This window comes from Helicoverpa armigera, chromosome 10 (genome assembly GCF_030705265.1).
Source record: "Helicoverpa armigera isolate CAAS_96S chromosome 10, ASM3070526v1, whole genome shotgun sequence".
Lineage (NCBI taxonomy): Eukaryota > Metazoa > Arthropoda > Insecta > Lepidoptera > Noctuidae > Helicoverpa > Helicoverpa armigera.
This window is the reverse complement of record NC_087129.1, coordinates 11746587-11766519: the sequence shown is the minus strand read 5'-3', so window position 1 is coordinate 11766519 and position 19933 is coordinate 11746587. Positions and strand designations below refer to the sequence as shown.

Here is a 19933-nt window from a genome sequence, read left to right as displayed (position 1 = left end):
ATTACGTGCAACATAATAGGTGATTGAGTTTAGCGTCCAGCCGGGGACACGTTGATAAGATTTGTTTGCTATTTACAGGTTATGAGATAGAAAAGATTAATTGCTAGGTACTTCTTACGGCAAGCCGGCAACAAGGGGATCACTACACCATATTACTTTTCGTCGTAATTCACGGTTTTTCATAGGTTCTTTACCGCGCGAACTGAAGTTGCTTGCTTGAGGTCGATAGATGGCGCTAGAGATGCGCAGTTTTCGTGGCGCTTGGTGTTTTGTATGAAGATGTAGAATATGGAGGAAAAGGATGGGATGAGGGGAAATATAACAAATCCCGCAATAGGAATTGCGTAGAAAATAATAAAATTTTAAGATATATATCAGATTCGAATAATCATAGTAAGAGACTCGTAAACAAAAAACACTCTCCATTGTAAAAAAATAATTTATTATTGTACCGCAATATAACATTAATTTATTCCTCTCAATAATTTTAGCTACTCTTTCCAATCAAAACTTCTATTAACAACACTTAGATTAGAATCAATTTTATTTTCCTTCGTTGTTATTGTTTTTTCTTGACAACCTATTGCTTCAGCCTCTTTTACGGTGTCGGGTAATGCGTCGTTGGAGATGTCGGGGACGAGGAACGTCGCTAACCCTGCTATGAGAGATGAAATCCCGAACACAAGTGATGGCAAACCGTCCCAGTACACCGTCTGAAAATTAGATTACACACGGTTTTATCAAGGTGAAAGTTTACGAGTTTGTTGCTTTGACTTCGTCACGCATAAAGTACAACTACTAACTATAACTCGAAGTGTCATTAGCGTTATCTAAGTGCAAAAGCAAACCCTCGGGAAGGTTGCAAACCTACTCAGCATATAAATTGTCCGAAATTCTTCAATAAACATTAATAAGACCAATTATTGACCCGTTTTGAAATCGAACGCTCGACGCACGGTGCAACAAACTAGATGCAGTCAACTGGGTCAATTCTGACATCCAATTGATGTGACAATGACAGCCTAAATGAGAAAGTATTAGGCCCTACCGCCTAGCAACATCACGATGTAGTTATCTGGCTTCTGCCCGCGACTTCTTTAGCTTGAAATTATATTGCAATTAAGTATATCAATTAAGTATGCTTTGGGATCTTAGTTTTCACATAAAAGTATCCCTTTTCATGTTTAGCCTAATGTCTCTTTGCTAAACATTGAAATTAATTAGGAGTGAAAGCGTAATAGACAAATAAAGTCATTTTCACACCTGGAATATAAATACTACTGTATCAATTCATATGTTCATAATTACCAGTAAAGGCGTCTGCGGTGCTACAATAGACCCCACTCTTCCCAGCGACGAACATAACGCATGCATAGAATTCCTCGTATACGTAGGAAACAGTTCCGAAGTATACATATACGTTATAGTAAAGTATAGGGTCGCCATCAGCTTGCTCACCATGAACATCGTTATGGAAAGCCACACCATATCTGAAAGGTTTAATTGATTTTTAGACTTATGTGGAACAAAGGACGAAAAAATGGTGACGGTGTCCCGGACTATAATAGTGAGTTCATTGTAATTTGAAAAAAATAATGATTAATGGTTGCAGTTCCAAAATAAGTGTAACAAAAATGAGTTCATGATCAAAGTTAAATAACTTGTTAGGTAACAAATATACTTAATGCTAATTTAACAGGACTAATCGATTGCGTATCACAAAATATGCGTTCCGAAGAAATGGAGTTATCGGCACTTCGAAATTAAGGTTAATTTGATGCATTAAAGTCATAGAATAAAGTGCACATAATATAAAACTAAATTAACGTTCCAGCCATAACTGATGCTTGAATTCAGATTGTTATCATACGTTCATAAGTTTCTAAAATCAAGAAAATTTACTCACTTGTGGGTAAAAATGGCTGGCCAATACAAAACACACCAGCCAGCAAAAAGCTGGCAATCAACGGGAATTTTCTCTTAAACTTCATGAGCACATACATGGCTATAAAACTGCCAGGTAACTCAATAAGCGTCATTAACGCATAATTCAAGTACATATTCCCTTCCAAAGATACTGAAGTTATCGTCATTCCGTAGTTTACAAAAGTAGAAGTCGTCCACCATATCACACAGACTATGAACCTTTTAAACAAAGCAGACGAAGTAAAAGTACTCTTCAAAACAGTCCCAAACTCCACATTCTCTTCTTTATCGGTATCGCAAACAAGATTGTCCAAGACCCTTTGGTCTACCTTCACTTTATTTTTCTTTGCAATCTTCTCTATGATAGCTACAGCTTTTTCTTTCTTGCCTTTTATTAGCAGCCATCTTGGACTCTCGTCTATGAGGTAGATATAGAGGAAGAAGAGTAATGCTGGGGCATAGAGGGCTCGTAAGAAGTTTCTCCAGGAAGGCACCATCCAGGCTATGAAAGCCTTTAAGATTCCGCCGACGCAGTAGCCGATGCCGCATATCATGTAGTAAGGAACGCGTTTTGTTGTGGCTATTATTTCTATATCTGTGGAAAGAGAAAATTAAGACGTTTTGACTTATGTCTAGATAGGGTTTTTAGATCAGGCAATCATAAGAACAAACAACAGTTGATGGAGTCACTGCCTGGTATTGAAATATGGAGTGCAAAAAGTATGTAGAATATCGTCGAAGCAAGGTAAAAAAATCCTACGAACTACAAATTGAAACAGGAAACTTTGGTGCATTGCTAAGAGAGGAATTGAGAGGCGTTCAATGCCAAATAGCAGAAATTTCAATAAATATCAGTTGATTACATAGGTATTTCTTATTCATAAAACTTACTCAAAATATACGCCGGTGAGCATATATCTCCGAAGGCTGACTCCATGAACTCCAGCACGATGTACAGCCAGTAGGAAGTGGCAAAACTCCTGGCGATGCCCAGGACTCCGCCCACTACACCTGTCACTATTATCATCGCTTTTCTGCCTATCCTGAAAGAAAATAATGTGATTTTTAATTTGTCACTATATAATAAAGGAGAAAAAGAAGAAACATAGATTGATAGAGAAGATCAGAAAACCTCAGAAAAAAATACAGTTTACAATAAACATAAGTTACTGTGGGTCTTAATTTCAGAAGAATTTGGAAAGATTAAACAGATTCTTTTAAGTCTCTAGGTATGTTTAGTTTTATAAAATCTCAAATATTCCATATCTATTATGTATTTGCTTACATTAAATTATCACCGTAAAGAATCTCAATATGCGTTCTAACAAAAAGTATCCCCTTAACCAATTCACTACGAAACCGATGTACAGAATTTTTTAAAAGTTTTCCTCACGATTTACCATAAAAAACTGAAGCGCTATGATTTGCTAATGCCATAAAATAACAATGTTTTCATCATTATTATCTTCAGTAACAATTGAGTGTTCACATTCTATATTGTTAGAACTGACAAATAGATATAACACGGTCCAGTAAATTCTCACTGATGGTGAACATTACATATATTTTAGTAACATTTTACTTAAAATGTAACAAAAACATTTATTTATTTATTTATTTCTAAGGCACTTACATAATTTCTTAATACGATAATATAGCCACACAACGCAAACCTCACAGGGTTTATCTGTGTATGGCGAAAGTATATAAGTCAAGTTTTTTTTTTTTGTAACTTATATTTTAGGCAGCTAACTCTAACAGTTGGGCTTACAAATAGAATTTACCGAGCCAATGATTGTGAATGCCGACAATGCCGTATCATGATATTTTTTGGTTAGCAACAAGCTTAATTTAAATATTTATGTCAACATAAGGTTTAGAATCTGAACTGAGACTGAAATTTAGAACATCTCATTACTAAATATCAAAACCAACATAAAAAGCCTTTTTTGTCATAAGGTTCCCCAATAACAAATAGTCGTTTCAGGACATAAACTCATGCCATTCCTCAATACAGTACAATGACGTCACGTTCATAAGGCACCTTATGATGATGGATGATGGTAACTTACCTATCTGATAGTGGCCCTACGAAGAGTAGACCAACCATGTAAGCGAAGCTATGAACTGTCCCCACCAAAGTTCTCTTCCAGTCATGACAGGCTAGCTCAAACTGAAAATACACATTTTAGGCATATTAATATTTATTGGTCATAGTTTAAAAAAATATAACTGAAGTATGTAAATGAAAATTCTTTAAATCGCAACTCACATTGTGTTTTGGAATGCATGTAAATCGGTTTGTCCCAGCTGACATTTAAACGTCTTTAGCTGTAGTTACATACAGGCAGTCAAAAGCTAGAAAGTCTGAGGGCCATTCTTACCGAAACATACCACCATAAAAGTGGCATAAGCGGTATCGTTTGAGGAGATCATATAAGCATTCACTAATTATTGTACAACATTAGTAAGCAGCTGCTTCCGACTAGACTGTAGGCCGACTCCAACATAGTTCGGAAAAGGCTAGGGTGATGAGGAAATAGTATAGTACAAACGTACCCTAAAATAGTACAGCAAGATATACATACATAAGCCACAAAACTGTCAGTCTTGTCGTACACAAACTCCATGCAGTATGTCCCGTTGATAGACCCGCACGTGTTATTTGCAAAGGAATCATCTTTGCATCTAAAACAAAGTACATTTCAATAAGAAAAATCATCAGATGACACTAATCCTTACGTATATTATAAACACGAAATAAGGTCTGTCTGTCTGTTTGTCCGGCATTCACACCAAGACTTTTGAATCGATTTAAATATTTGGTTCACAGATACCAAGTCTAGAGCCTGAGAAACGACCGATTTTACTTTTTATCCAAGTGCGGGAAGTTGTTTCATCGGGAAGAGGGATCCATTTGGAGAGATACTTTACGATAATAATGTGCGTAACATTCTAACTTACGCACTAATTGGACTTGTTAACATATGCTTAAAATACCTATAAACTTTTCAATGAGTTACGCAAATTCTATTTAGTCGTACTAACGAGGCAGAGAATGATCTTATTCTTAAAATCTGACTATTTTTAGATACTTCAAGATGTTTTTCTTGTTCCGTATAATTTATGAAAAATACCAAATTCTTACAAATGTCAGTCAAAAGTCGTGGTGGCCTAGTGGGCAAAGAACCAACCTCTCGAGTATGAAGGCGCGGGTTCGATTCCAGGTCAGGCAAGTACCAATGCAACTTTTCTAAGTTTGTATGTACTTTCTAAGTATATCTTAGACACCAATGACTGTGTTTCGGATGGCACATTAAACTGTAGGTCCCGGCTGTCATTGAACATCCTTGGCAGTCGTTACGGGTAGTCAGAAGCCAGTAAGTCTGACACCAGTCTAACCAAGGGGTATCGGGTTGGCTGCGGGTTGTTCGAAAGAGATACCGCGGCCCTGGTACATAAAAGGCCTATGACGGAACACGACGATTTTAGTCAGTAAGAGTCTGACACTCCCTCACCGCTGCTAACCCACAGCGGGAGGGGTCATTTGATGATTTTACGTCGATAAAAAAAAAAAAAAAGGGGTACCGGGTTGCCCGGGTTGAGGAGGTCAGATAGGCAGTCGCTTCTTGTAAAGCACTGGTACTCAGCTGAATCCGGTTAGACTGGAAGCCGACCCCAACATAGTTTGGGAAAATGGCTCGGAGGATGATGACCAAATTCTTACAAATCTTTTGTTAGTTAGCTACGCATATTTCTGCTGATTACTGAATGTCACGTTTTGTTATTTAGTACTGGCCGTGAAAAAAAACTTTTATGTGCATCGATCTAGAAGTCTGTGACGAATTAAACCTAGCAGGAACTTTTAGACACCGACTTCCAGAATGATCCTCCGATCCTCCTAAAATAATTTATTTTGATTTTCAGTGATTTTAGAAGTCGTTTTTTTTTTCATAAAAAGTTTATTTTCTAGGCAGTGCATGGCAGGTACTCCATGTGAAGTTACAGGGTACGACGATATGCATTGGTATGAATGGTTGTCAAACCTAGCTGATTATTGCCCGTAGGTAATGATTCTCAGAGATTTAAATAAAACTGTCAATCACAATCTATGAAACCGTGGGGAGCAGTAACTAGAACGTGTACCTATATAAAGGTGAGTTCCCACTAGTGTACATACAAACGTTACTTCTAGTCCACTCGCTTTTGACTGCCTACATTTTTACTAACAAATCACGTGCGCACTATTCTCAAATTTCTGCGAAATTGATCTTTATCGACTATCTTCTTTGTACGCAAACAATCAGAATTGTCGTCTATTTACATCCATTTTATCCCACGACCCAAGTGAACAACTTTCAGGCCACGAATATAAGAAGTGGCTTATATGTTATTTCGATATACAAGCAATAGGATTATCAAGACATACGGCTTTACGAACTTATCATTTTAATATTATAGTAGGATGTACCCACATAAGTGAACCTAGTAGGTATAGAAGTTCCCACGACCACAATGTAACATGCATTCTTCTTTTTGCGTCGGATGCATGTATAACGTTTCCGTATACAAATGCATTCCCAGGCCTTTACTAGAACAGGGTAAACGGAGAAACTATACATTTAACCTGAATTTTCACTTCCATACCATTTTAATTAAAGACCTTATTTGCATCATCATCTTCCTGGTCTCAAACTACCTTTATTTGGTATCGGCGCAACATTATTTCTAGCCTTATCGACTTTTACACAATCCATCCATTGTTTATTTAGTCATCCTCTTCCACTACATCCATCCACCTTCCTTAGATGATGTCCATACCGTGATGGTTGCATCAAAGAAAAATTTGTTAAAAAAACTTCCATACACCCAAATAATATGCATCAAACTATGCTATATACAATCTCACGTAGAAAAATTTTATCTACTAACAAATTACGTGTTTATCTGTGCATACCAAACAGAGAAAGTAACGTGAACTTGATAAACTTGTTTATGTTTGTTTATAAATATTTATTGGTATGTAAGGTCATGTTAAACACGAGGTTAAGGTCTAAGTACTTAGCGTGCCTTTCTAAACCAAGTGTGCATATAAATGTGCATTCTAAATATATCTTGGAATCCGGTAACGGTGTGCCATTTGGCCAAATAACTTGCTGTCAAGATACCTATTTTATTCGGTAGTGAATAGGAGGTTGAGGGGAAAACTGAATTGAGTTAGGCAGAATTATATTGACTTATTATAGTAACCACACACTTTGTCAATTATAATGTAAATAATATTTGAAGATCAGCCTTGCATGAGAACTCTTGACTGATCAGTATTTTCTAGGTGACATTAAAAGTGTTCCGTTGTCATTAAAAATAATTCGAGCTATAAGATCCAGAAACATATAACACAAGTCATTGACACTGAAGGTCATCAAAAAATTATATTTCAAGTCACAGAATTCCTAAATTACATTTTTAAATGATTCTTCTATACAGCAGTTCTCAGTTCCGCGTAAAACAAAAACAAAACAAAATGAAGTACTAACCTATACCCAACTTCTTCGACTGCAAACACATAGTTTGAGCAATAGGCTGAGTTTGAGGCGTAGGCTAGCCCAATGAACAGCATCAGCTGTCCATGGTATGACCCAAACATTTTAAACTTGCCCAAAACATCGTCCAATTGGGTTTTCGTTGATTTTTCTTCGGAAGTCATGGCACACAGCACTAATATTTATTTAAAACTTAAAAAAAAAACACAGTTACATTTATTCACTGTTAATTACTATTTATTTGAAATTCCATGATTTCATTTCATTTTTTTTCCAGAGACAAGATTTTTGTATTTTTATTTATTTCACTGTAATTTTTTGCCGCAACCGAACTCACGTGCGCAAGAGTCGCAACTGTGAGTTAACTATTAAAAATCACCGGTATGCACATGTAAACATATTCACGACATTATTTCGATTTTTACAAGGAAATAAATCGATTAAAGAAAGGCCTACGAGACATATCTCGACTAAGACTCGATAATGAATGGAAATCACAAATTGTAGGACAAGGTACAGTTCGCCGAACAAAATGCATTGTTACCCGATTGTCATAACGACTCCCATTCACGGAGCGACTGGTCGCGTATCCGCTTATAATACGAACGTCTATAAAATCGTCAATCGCAATTTAATGTCTTTAGGTCTTAAACTTTCATAAAGAATTAGTGCTTTTTTGGTTGATAGACTGATTAATGTAATTGTGCAGCCTCTGTTGCCAATATAAATGGCTTAAATAAATAAACTGTAGCATAATATAATTTTATAAACGAGAACTTCCATGTTCATAAGGTGTCTCGGAAAAATCATAATGCGACTATTTAATCTAAAATAAATGTCGCATTATCATTAAAAAGAAAATGGCACCTTGTGGCCTCTATTCATTAATTTAATTGTTTCCTCTAATTGTCAATTTTAATGAAACGTCACAAACCTACGTACCCTAATAGGTATTTGATTATTTGTTATTTTTCAATTAACTTATCTCGTGGCTAAGCACGTAAATTTCTAGTACCTACCTATTCGATTTTCGAAAAACAATTGATTAAAACCTATCTTTCAAGACATGAACTTTTTTATCTTTTTAAATTGTCTGCTAGTGAATGGTGCCTAGTTTTTAATGAATAGTTAAGTCCAAGGCCTTGCTAAAAATAATGACTGGCGTTCACTGAGGTGTAACATTGTCGTCAGAGATCATTCATGTTTCGCATTCTAAACATAACGACAAAATATTAATCAAAATGTATATACTAACCAGCAAAAAAAACTTAATATTGATGAATACATTTTCATAATTATGTAGTTTTTTTTAATATAAAATTGTAAGTGTATATTTGTTGTAAATAAATGAGCACTAGGCCAGTACTATAGAACTGTAAGAAAAATAAATAAATTATTATATCTTTTGTAATTCTCCATTGCCACAGATGGTTAGAAGAAGGTTATCAATGGCGCAAAACATAATTATTTCATTGAACAATAAAACAACAATACGCATAACCTCACTTTGTAACGTTCCACTGCACTGGAAAATATTTATTATAAAAAATATTTCTTTTGTAACAAAAATCAATTGATTTTGTAGTAACAATAAGAATCAATGACTAAATGAAAGACTAAGTAAACAAACAAATAGAACATATAAAAAAAAGGTTTTTTAAAAGTTAACTGAAACAACTAATCATTCGCTGCGTAAACGAATCTGAGTCTTTGCTTCTACACAAATTCGAAAGGACACCGCTACAATCCTACTAATATTATAAACGCGAAAGTTTGTATGTATGGATGTTTGTTACTCTTTCACGCAAAAACTACTGAATGGGTTTTAATGAAACTTTACAATAATATAGCTTATACATCAGAATCCTACTAATATTATAAACGCGAAAGTTTGTATGTATGGATGTATGGATGTTTGTTACTCTTTCACGCAAAAACTACTGAATGGATTTTAATGAAACTTATACATCAGAATAACACATAGGCTACAATTTGTAAACATATTGTTCGAAATACTAAACCTGCGCAGACGAAGTCGCGGGCACCAGCTAGTATAATAATATTCTTAAAAACCAGAAGCAGGTTTGTTTAACGAGGAAATTACAAGAAATAGTTTAAACATGAAAATCAACTAAGATTAGTCAAGCACGCGGCAAAATCGCATTCTGTCAAACTATAACATAATGACGTTCGAAAAAAGAACCCTCCAAGCATAGATGCACGGCTGAATGGCGAGGTGTCTATGGTCGCTCGTCTCTGCTGCCCTCTATGTAACCACTGGCAGCTAACACGGCCTCTCTAACACCCTGACGTCCTCGGCAGGATCTGGGTGAGCCTGGTTGAGTCTCGGAATACCTGCACATTCAATAAGCGAGTTGGATATGGCTCAATTTCGTCATGGTTTATGGTTATCATGGTCATTATCGTTTTCCTGAACACATGACACTTTCAGAATAAAAATTATTCGAGGACTTACAAACCTCAAACAACAAACAACATCAACTTTAAATCAAATAACAAGTGCAAAATGAATAACAGAACACTGGTATACCACCCAGTGACTCGCAAATAAATAACGTCAACATTAAATAAAATAACAGATACAAAATGAATAACAGAACACTGGTATACCACCCAGTGACTCGCAAATAAATAACGTCAACATTAAATAAAATAACAGATACAAAATTAATAACAGAACACTGGTATACCACCCAGTGACTCGCAAATAAATAACGTCAACATTAAATCAAATAACAGGTACAAAATTAATAACAGAACACTGGTATACCACCCAGTGTAAGTGTGTCGAGTGTAAGGCTGAAACATATTAGTTGTACACATATAAACACACAACATACAAAGAAATCATGTAAACTATTAACCTGGTTTCGAGTCTAAGCCTGAAACATAAATCATGTTAGAAGAAACACAATTACTTTTACTGATTAGTTATACCGTGAGCGCAAGCGTGCACTTAAAAATGTGTTATCAATCAAGAAAGAATCATAGTCAAATCAAGTCATAGTCAAGCCAGGGGCTCAAAATATACGGAAGTCATGGTCAAGGCAAGTCATAGTCAAGCCAGTTGTTCAGACTATACGGAAGCCATAAGCCAGGGGCTCAGACTATACGGAAGCCATAAGCCAGGGGCTCAGACTATACGGAAGCCATAAGCCAGGGGCTCAGACTATACGGAAGCCATAAGCCAGAGGCTCAGACTATTCGGAAGCCATAAGCCATGGGCTCAGACCATACAGAAGCCATAAGCCAGAGGCTCAGACTATTCGGAAGGCATAAGCCAACAGAACCAGCAGGAGCATCAGCACAGCAGCGCTCGTGCCAGGATCAAGTGCACCAGCACAGCAACTTTGTGCCGCGACCAGGAGCACCGGCAGAGCAGCGCTCGTGCTGCAATCAGCAGCACCAGCACAGAAGCGCTTGGGCCAGGACACGGCCGTTACACATTCTCGTGTATAAGTCTGCGAACAAGCACTTACGACATACATTTTGTTCGGCCACTTCTGACCTTCAAAATCTTTCGTCAAATCTGGAAAGCTTTTCGCTCTCAAAGAAATAAATTCAAGGCATAACTTTGAAACTATGTCTCAGAAATATCATTATTACTAATCATGTATCAGCAACGCTGAAAACACAACTACCATTGCGGTTTGATAAGTTACGTGTAGTTAACTTCACTTCAGATTTTGCTACACAGAATACTCATAGGTGACAATACCAATGGTTGGTACATTATTACACATTGTTCCATTAAATACAGCTAAGAGCATAATTACTTCCGATTTGTAATCAAAACAATAGAACAGATCACCTGACCTCAAAGCATGATATGCCAGGTCTACTATCCACTGGCTTTCATTACCGGAGTATGCCAAACGAGATACTGGCCGTCAGCACTCCGTACAGCATGCAAAGCTTGTGACGCAGCACAGCACCCGGGGAGCATGAAGTGTCACAGCACTCTTACTATGTCAAACGACACAGCACCTGGAGCGCTTACACCATCACCTCATACAGCTTAGGCTTATCGTCAATACCTGTAGTCAAAAGACAAGCAAGCAAGCATCTGGCTAAGTAAATAAATTATTATATCTTTTGTAATTCTCCATTGCCACAGATGGTTAGAAGAAGGTTATCAATGGCGCAAAACATAATTATTTCATTGAACAATAAAACAACAATACGCATAACCTCACTTTGTAACGTTCCACTGCACTGGAAAATCTTTATTATAAAAAATATTTCTTTTGTAACAAAAATCAATTGATTTTGTAGTAACAATAAGAATCAATGACTAAATGAAAGACTAAGTAAACAAACAAATAGAACATATAAAAAAAAGGTTTTTTAAAAGTTAACTGAAACAACTAATCATTCGCTGCGTAAACGAATCTGAGTCTTTGCTTCTACACAAATTCGAAAGGACACCGCTACAATCCTACTAATATTATAAACGCGAAAGTTTGTATGTATGGATGTTTGTTACTCTTTCACGCAAAAACTACTGAATGGGTTTTAATGAAACTTTACAATAATATAGCTTATACATCAGAATCCTACTAATATTATAAACGCGAAAGTTTGTATGTATGGATGTATGGATGTTTGTTACTCTTTCACGCAAAAACTACTGAATGGATTTTAATGAAACTTATACATCAGAATAACACATAGGCTACAATTTGTAAACATATTGTTCGAAATACTAAACCTGCGCAGACGAAGTCGCGGGCACCAGCTAGTATAATAATATTCTTAAAAACCAGAAGCAGGTTTGTTTAACGAGGAAATTACAAGAAATAGTTTAAACATGAAAATCAACTAAGATTAGTCAAGCACGCGGCAAAATCGCATTCTGTCAAACTATAACATAATGACGTTCGAAAAAAGAACCCTCCAAGCATAGATGCACGGCTGAATGGCGAGGTGTCTATGGTCGCTCGTCTCTGCTGCCCTCTATGTAACCACTGGCAGCTAACACGGCCTCTCCTGACACCCTGACGTCCTCGGCAGGATCTGGGTGAGCCTGGTTGAGTCTCGGAATACCTGCACATTCAATAAGCGAGTTGGATATGGCTCAATTTCGTCATGGTTTATGGTTATCATGGTCATTATCGTTTTCCTGAACACATGACACTTTCAGAATAAAAATTATTCGAGGACTTACAAACCTCAAACAACAAACAACATCAACTTTAAATCAAATAACAAGTGCAAAATGAATAACAGAACACTGGTATACCACCCAGTGACTCGCAAATAAATAACGTCAACATTAAATAAAATAACAGATACAAAATGAATAACAGAACACTGGTATACCACCCAGTGACTCGCAAATAAATAACGTCAACATTAAATAAAATAACAGATACAAAATTAATAACAGAACACTGGTATACCACCCAGTGACTCGCAAATAAATAACGTCAACATTAAATCAAATAACAGGTACAAAATTAATAACAGAACACTGGTATACCACCCAGTGTAAGTGTGTCGAGTGTAAGGCTGAAACATATTAGTTGTACACATATAAACACACAACATACAAAGAAATCATGTAAACTATTAACCTGGTTTCGAGTCTAAGCCTGAAACATAAATCATGTTAGAAGAAACACAATTACTTTTACTGATTAGTTATACCGTGAGCGCAAGCGTGCACTTAAAAATGTGTTATCAATCAAGAAAGAATCATAGTCAAATCAAGTCATAGTCAAGCCAGGGGCTCAAAATATACGGAAGTCATGGTCAAGGCAAGTCATAGTCAAGCCAGTTGTTCAGACTATACGGAAGCCATAAGCCAGGGGCTCAGACTATACGGAAGCCATAAGCCAGGGGCTCAGACTATACGGAAGCCATAAGCCAGGGCTCAGACTATACGGAAGCCATAAGCCAGAGGCTCAGACTATTCGGAAGCCATAAGCCATGGGCTCAGACCATACAGAAGCCATAAGCCAGAGGCTCAGACTATTCGGAAGGCATAAGCCAACAGAACCAGCAGGAGCATCAGCACAGCAGCGCTCGTGCCAGGATCAAGTGCACCAGCACAGCAACTTTGTGCCGCGACCAGGAGCACCGGCAGAGCAGCGCTCGTGCTGCAATCAGCAGCACCAGCACAGAAGCGCTTGGGCCAGGACACGGCCGTTACACATTCTCGTGTATAAGTCTGCGAACAAGCACTTACGACATACATTTTGTTCGGCCACTTCTGACCTTCAAAATCTTTCGTCAAATCTGGAAAGCTTTTCGCTCTCAAAGAAATAAATTCAAGGCATAACTTTGAAACTATGTCTCAGAAATATCATTATTACTAATCATGTATCAGCAACGCTGAAAACACAACTACCATTGCGGTTTGATAAGTTACGTGTAGTTAACTTCACTTCAGATTTTGCTACACAGAATACTCATAGGTGACAATACCAATGGTTGGTACATTATTACACATTGTTCCATTAAATACAGCTAAGAGCATAATTACTTCCGATTTGTAATCAAAACAATAGAACAGATCACCTGACCTCAAAGCATGATATGCCAGGTCTACTATCCACTGGCTTTCATTACCGGAGTATGCCAAACGAGATACTGGCCGTCAGCACTCCGTACAGCATGCAAAGCTTGTGACGCAGCACAGCACCCGGGGAGCATGAAGTGTCACAGCACTCTTACTATGTCAAACGACACAGCACCTGGAGCGCTTACACCATCACCTCATACAGCTTAGGCTTATCGTCAATACCTGTAGTCAAAAGACAAGCAAGCAAGCATCTGGCTAAGGCAACCAAACGTTCAATTAACAGACTCTCAGGCATTGTCATGTTACAGAACCGAATTACATAATCAGTAAAAGAAAATAAAAACTAAGGTCTGAAAACAGACTTTCAATTTGTAAATTGTAAAATGGCACCAAAAATCTAGAGCCTGATGCACAATTTTAACTATTCCATTTCAATGAAAACAATTTGAGTAAGTCAATATCAAATCAGTGTGCATTTATATCACAAAAGCAGTAAACTTATTTTTCTGTGTAGGTACTTGTTGAAACTCTCATGAGCAGAAAGATAAGAAATAAATACCCACCCAAAACAAAAATGTGAAAGACTGCCAAGTTCGATAATATGGGAATGCTTCGCCTATAAAAGAAGTGAGATCTGAATAAGTACCAAGTTCCATACACATACCTCAGTTAAAAATAGTTACTTTTTAATTATGTTACTTGGCAAGTTTTCATACACCATGTTATAAACCTACTAAACGCAATGAATCAAGTATTTAATTTTCTATTAAAACTTGCCAAGTAATCATCATTAAAAAGTAACTATTTTTAACTGGGGTATGTGTATGGAACTTGGTACTTATTCAGATCTCACTTCTTTTATAGGCGAAGCATTCCCATATTATCGAACTTGGCAGTCTTTCACATTTTTGTTTTGGGTGGGATTTCATTTATTTTTGTAAGGTTGTTTATTTTATTTTTTTCTTATGATGAAGTTAGTTAAAGAAATGTCTCATTTATACTATCTTTTAGATTTTTTAATATGCACTATGTTTCTTACAAAGAAATGAACTAGATGAACTAAATGGACAATATTTACCAACTGACTGACATGACATGTTATCATATATTATGTTCGTGGATCAAAGTTACACATTCGTTATTTTCGAAAGTGATTCACACTTGGCCGTTTTCAGATTTTTACTTTACTTTGACTAAATACAAACCTTTGTACCATTCGAAGATATATTATATAAATATAGATAAATTTAGTTCGTTTTAGTTCCTTAGGGGTATAAATTTACACCGGGTATAAAACACCTTCATTATTTTGAAACCGACTCACACTTGGCCATTTTCAGATTTTTCCCTTTACCTTGACATAAAGACCTACCTCCATGCCAAATTTCAAGTCAATACGACCATTGGAAGTGGTCTAGGTTTTTGATGAGTGAGTCAGTGAATCAGTGAATCAGTGAATCAGTGAATCAGTGAATAAGTGAATAAGTGAATCAGTGTATAGTAAAAATAGCGATTTTCTGACGTCAATATCTCAAGACCTACAATAGGTATATTAATGAAATTTTGTATTTTAGATAAGTGAGGGGGTCTCAACAGATACTAGAAATTTGATATGCGTAAATAAAATAGATTTTGAGTTACAGGGGGGTCGAATTTGGCCCGAAATGGTTCGTGTAATATAACCCACGGCCGGTGTGTCGCCTTTTTTGCTCGAACTTGGCGGACACACTGCCGTGTGTCTAGATTATTGGGCTCATTTACATAGTAAGCCTGTTAGTTATCTAACTCAAGTTCTCATACACATTCAGTATGTCTTTAACCAATAAACCACCAAGATGGATTACAAGACATGTATTACATAAAGGCTAAATAAAATCGAATTGATCTCACCATTCACATACAGGTAGGTACATTACAGGATTCTTCCCGTAACATCTGGAGCATAGTAGGAGCAAGGCATGTTGTTCACGGACACCACAGCAATACATAGGCAGAAACTCATTCCACCCGAAACACACAAGAGCAGCATCAGCGTACTAAGCTCGAGCAATTCTCGACTCGTTACACCGTCATATACATATGAAAACCAAAGCAATCGTTAATTCGGTTATAACACAAACATTTTGATATTACCTTAATATGTTACTATGACAATAAATTTTGTTAACCAATGATCATAGTTACCAGACCTGTTGTTTCCATAAGAATAATAAAAACCAATATTCCTTTTTCGATTTTTCCAATAATGCAATCCACATTAATGCTATCCTGAAGGATAATAGGATGTATTCTTAAAGTTATTTGGGCAATTGATGCCGCTGAACTCTTCAGAATAAAATAGACCAGAATTGAATGTCCTTGTTCCACAACAAGACATATTTATTGGTATCACTTACGCTGCCTGCATGGCATCTTGAATATACCGTTGCGTAGATTGCAACGCACTGCAATCCATTACAAAATTAAAATAGAACGGCAAAAACTTCGGTAATGGCGGATATCCTTACACCGCGTCGTACTTAATAAAAGTGCCAATGAATCTAAACTGAAATCAAAAACTTTATAGTGGGAGTGAGACTATCCCACTTCTGATCTTAAAAACCAGAAGCAGGTTTGTTTAACGAGGAAATTACAAGAAATAGTTTAAACATGAAAATCAACTAAGATTAGTCAAGCACGCGGCAAAATCGCATTCTGTCAAACTATAACATAATGACGTTCGAAAAAAGAACCCTCCAAGCATAGATGCACGGCTGAATGGCGAGGTGTCTATGGTCGCTCGTCTCTGCTGCCCTCTATGTAACCACTGGCAGCTAACAATATAAAAACTATGAAATACTTGCAAGAAATAGATAGTATAATAGTACCTACCTACTTATTTAGATAACTTAAGTTACTGCGGTCGTGTTAAACCTTTCAACCAATCCCACAGCACTGACATTTTTTTTCTTAAATCTTCAATCAAGCCTTAACATTTAATTAGTTCAGTTGTTAGAAAAATAATATAAAAACAAAATCTATTATTTGAAATAACTAACGAGGCCACCTCATAAATAAAATATAAACAGAAGAAAACAAATAATATTTCACATTTTACTGCACATAATCCAGTTGTAGTCCAAAAGGAAAACATTGACAATGTCGAGGAAATAATAAAATACAAAGTCAAATAAACTGTGTTTTTATTTGTATTTATTTATTTATTTTACTTTGTTTCATTAACGCTGCACTGGCTTATCTTTTCTTGTTTGCTCATCCACGAGATGAATATAAAATAAAATCATTCATTACTCAACTATAAAGGATGTTTCATGGGAGTCATTAATTTTGAAATAATAAGTTCATCTTTACATCAATTGGTCAAAAATATATTTTTCTTTCAAAATTCTGACTTCAACGAAAAGACCACGACTGATACTGAGAGAATGATCTTTGGTTTTCCGGCTATCATTTTTTGACCCTGAAACATGACATATCCGACATGTAAACTCCACTCATCCGATCTTTGGGAATCAATAAAAAAAGTATGTTGTTATAAAGTAGGCCCTAAAGAATTAGTGTCATTCTTGCGAGGTGCTGTTAATTTTTTTACAGCGAAATACCAATAACATTATTGAGCTTATACCATAGATCAGAAACATAATTAACACGACGCATCGTGTCTCTCGATAGACGCAAAACGAAGGTCATCAGCAAAATACATTTAATATACGCAAATTATTTACTGGTTGCAGAGATCATTGAAAAACGATAAAAAACATTGTAATTTAAATATTGGTTTTAAGAAAATCGTGTGGTAATTTAAACTCTCTTAAATGCGTACCTTTTCTACGCTCTACTGTTCACCTAACCCTAAGTTCTTTCTCTCGGGCAAGTGTATGTATTACCTAGTAATAATAAACCACTAACACAGACTATAGATATACTTTCTTCTCTTACTCGATCTTACCTAAAAAATCTTTATTAAAATTACAAGCACAACTTCAATCATCACAAATCCGTATGTACCACATAAATAAAACATTGCCAGAAACAAATGACATACGAGCATACTCGTACACACACAAGGACCCTAATAAACTAAGTTAACATGAATTTCTTACAGACTACGTGTTATCCCTACCATGCGAATAGTAATTCAATTATGTACGAGTTGCCTTGTCAAGAGTTATCAACGTATAGACACGCGTAAAAGGTGCGGACAGGGTCTTGAGTAACTTGGTAAAAACTTAGCTTGATTGTGGTTTAGAAGAATGATGTTATCTGTCAATGAAGATCTTTGAAAATATGACATTGAGCAATATTTTATATGCTTGTGTCAGTCCAATGGGCTCTATAGTGATAGAATACTGATGTCCATACTCAAATTTCATTAGATTCATACCTTAATGTCATCATCTTACCTAGCTAAGAAACCATAAGTAATTGCGTGAAATAAACATTAAACTTGGTTAAAATAAATAGTCATGTTGAAAGGATTCAAAAACATAAACTAAAGTTTAAAATACCTATACTTTGTAATATTAGCAACAAAGAAAGAACTAGGTATAGACGTAAGCATAACTAATTAAAGTAATTAACAGACAAGTGTTTTCTAGAATTCGTTTGTTCATTAACTTCGCTAAAGTACGTGAATATTTTTATTTCTTTTCAGCCGCCGCCGCCATTTAAATATTTTGTATAAGCAGACAATATTAATTTTTAAGCTTAAAATTCTTGAAGAATATTTTATGTACCAAACCGAATTTAAAATTCCATGAATGTCGAAAATCTTTTACATAGTTTATCAAATTAATTATTTAAATGCCGATGTAGTAAAGATGAACACAATATTTTGTAGATGATTTTATTTTTACAACAGCCAAACTAATTTATATTTTAAATTTTGGTTTCTTTACAATGGTAGACTTGATGATTTAATTCCACAAAATGACAAAATCATACCCATACAAGAAAAGTATATGTAGCTGAAAAATGTTACAAAGAATTAAACTGTTTTCTTTACACAATGTATGAGAAAGCATTGAACTGGAGTAAAACAACTATGGAGTAAATGTTTCTTTTACAGTTGTATTTTATTTTTATTGTAGACAAAACCTACCATAATAATATATTCACTGTAACTAAGCTGTACGCTCAAAATTACCACCGCCCATAAATGCCATTACTAGCCAGCTTATTTTTAAACGAAATATCTTTGATTGTGATAAAAGAAAAAGATAAAACTCAGTATTCAAATCCTAAGCGTATCATGAAAGGCTTTCATGTCGAGAGCATAAACAAAGGTGATTCAAAGGGTTCAGGATCCAAGTTATGAGATTTCCTAGAAAAGCTTGTCTATGAATAAATAGACTCAGTTCCTGGAATTCTTATTCATTAATTTATCAAGAAATTTTAATACCCTGATCTTATTATGAAAGCTCCTAGAGACATATTTCAGTTATTTTAATGTTCCTTATTTTCAAAAGAAGGTTTTATGAACACGCAATGTTGCTATGTAGAGGCGTACAGGCTTATTTGAGACGAGACTATAAATTCCACATATGTTAATGTAGTTTATGCCCAGATAAAATACAAGTGAATCAGTATCCTGGCATAAGAACTAATTATCAAATGCATTAGACATGGACAGTATTTTCATATAAGTTAACTCACTATCATTGATATAAATTGTCTACCAAATCAACACACTGAACTAAATCACCGACAGAGCCTAACAAAAATTTAAATTAAAAAATCTGTGTTTAAATAAACAAAAAAGGCTACCTATATAACTCATGCGTTTGTATTACTTGGTCCTTCATAGGACCCATGACCTGTGATCTTGGTCCCGGTCCTTCCATCATTTGCAACTATAGGTCCTTTGTTCCTCATGCCCCGCTCACGCTTATGACCTGCAGCACAAACAACATAAGTG

At 35.8% G+C, this 19933-nt stretch overlaps 1 protein-coding gene across 1 annotated transcript; it reads right to left on the bottom strand.

Moving 5' to 3' along the window:
• Positions 1-423: 423 nt before the first annotated feature.
• Positions 424-7938, bottom strand: LOC110370981 (organic cation transporter protein). The gene is made up of 7 exons (XM_064036712.1): positions 7464-7938; positions 4515-4614; positions 3999-4099; positions 2818-2969; positions 1907-2521; positions 1309-1490; positions 424-713 (listed from the first exon to the last, which is right to left on the bottom strand). The coding sequence occupies exons 1-7, from the start codon at positions 7631-7633 to the stop codon at positions 492-494; spliced, it is 1542 nt and encodes a 513-aa protein (XP_063892782.1). The 5' UTR covers positions 7634-7938; the 3' UTR covers positions 424-491.
• Between the last annotated feature and the right edge of the window lie 11995 nt (positions 7939-19933).

Excerpts from the sequence above, each read along its gene's own strand:
- LOC110370981 (XM_064036712.1), bottom strand. The coding sequence starts at position 7,633 with ATGACTTCCGAAGAAAAATCAACGAAAACCCAATTGGACGATGTTTTG. Across the intron at positions 4,615-7,463 it reads GTCGAAGAAGTTGGGTATAG|ATGCAAAGATGATTCCTTTG; the intron begins GTTAGTACTTCA and ends ACTTTGTTTTAG. Across the intron at positions 2,522-2,817 it reads CTCACCGGCGTATATTTTGA|ATATAGAAATAATAGCCACA; the intron begins GTAAGTTTTATG and ends CTCTTTCCACAG.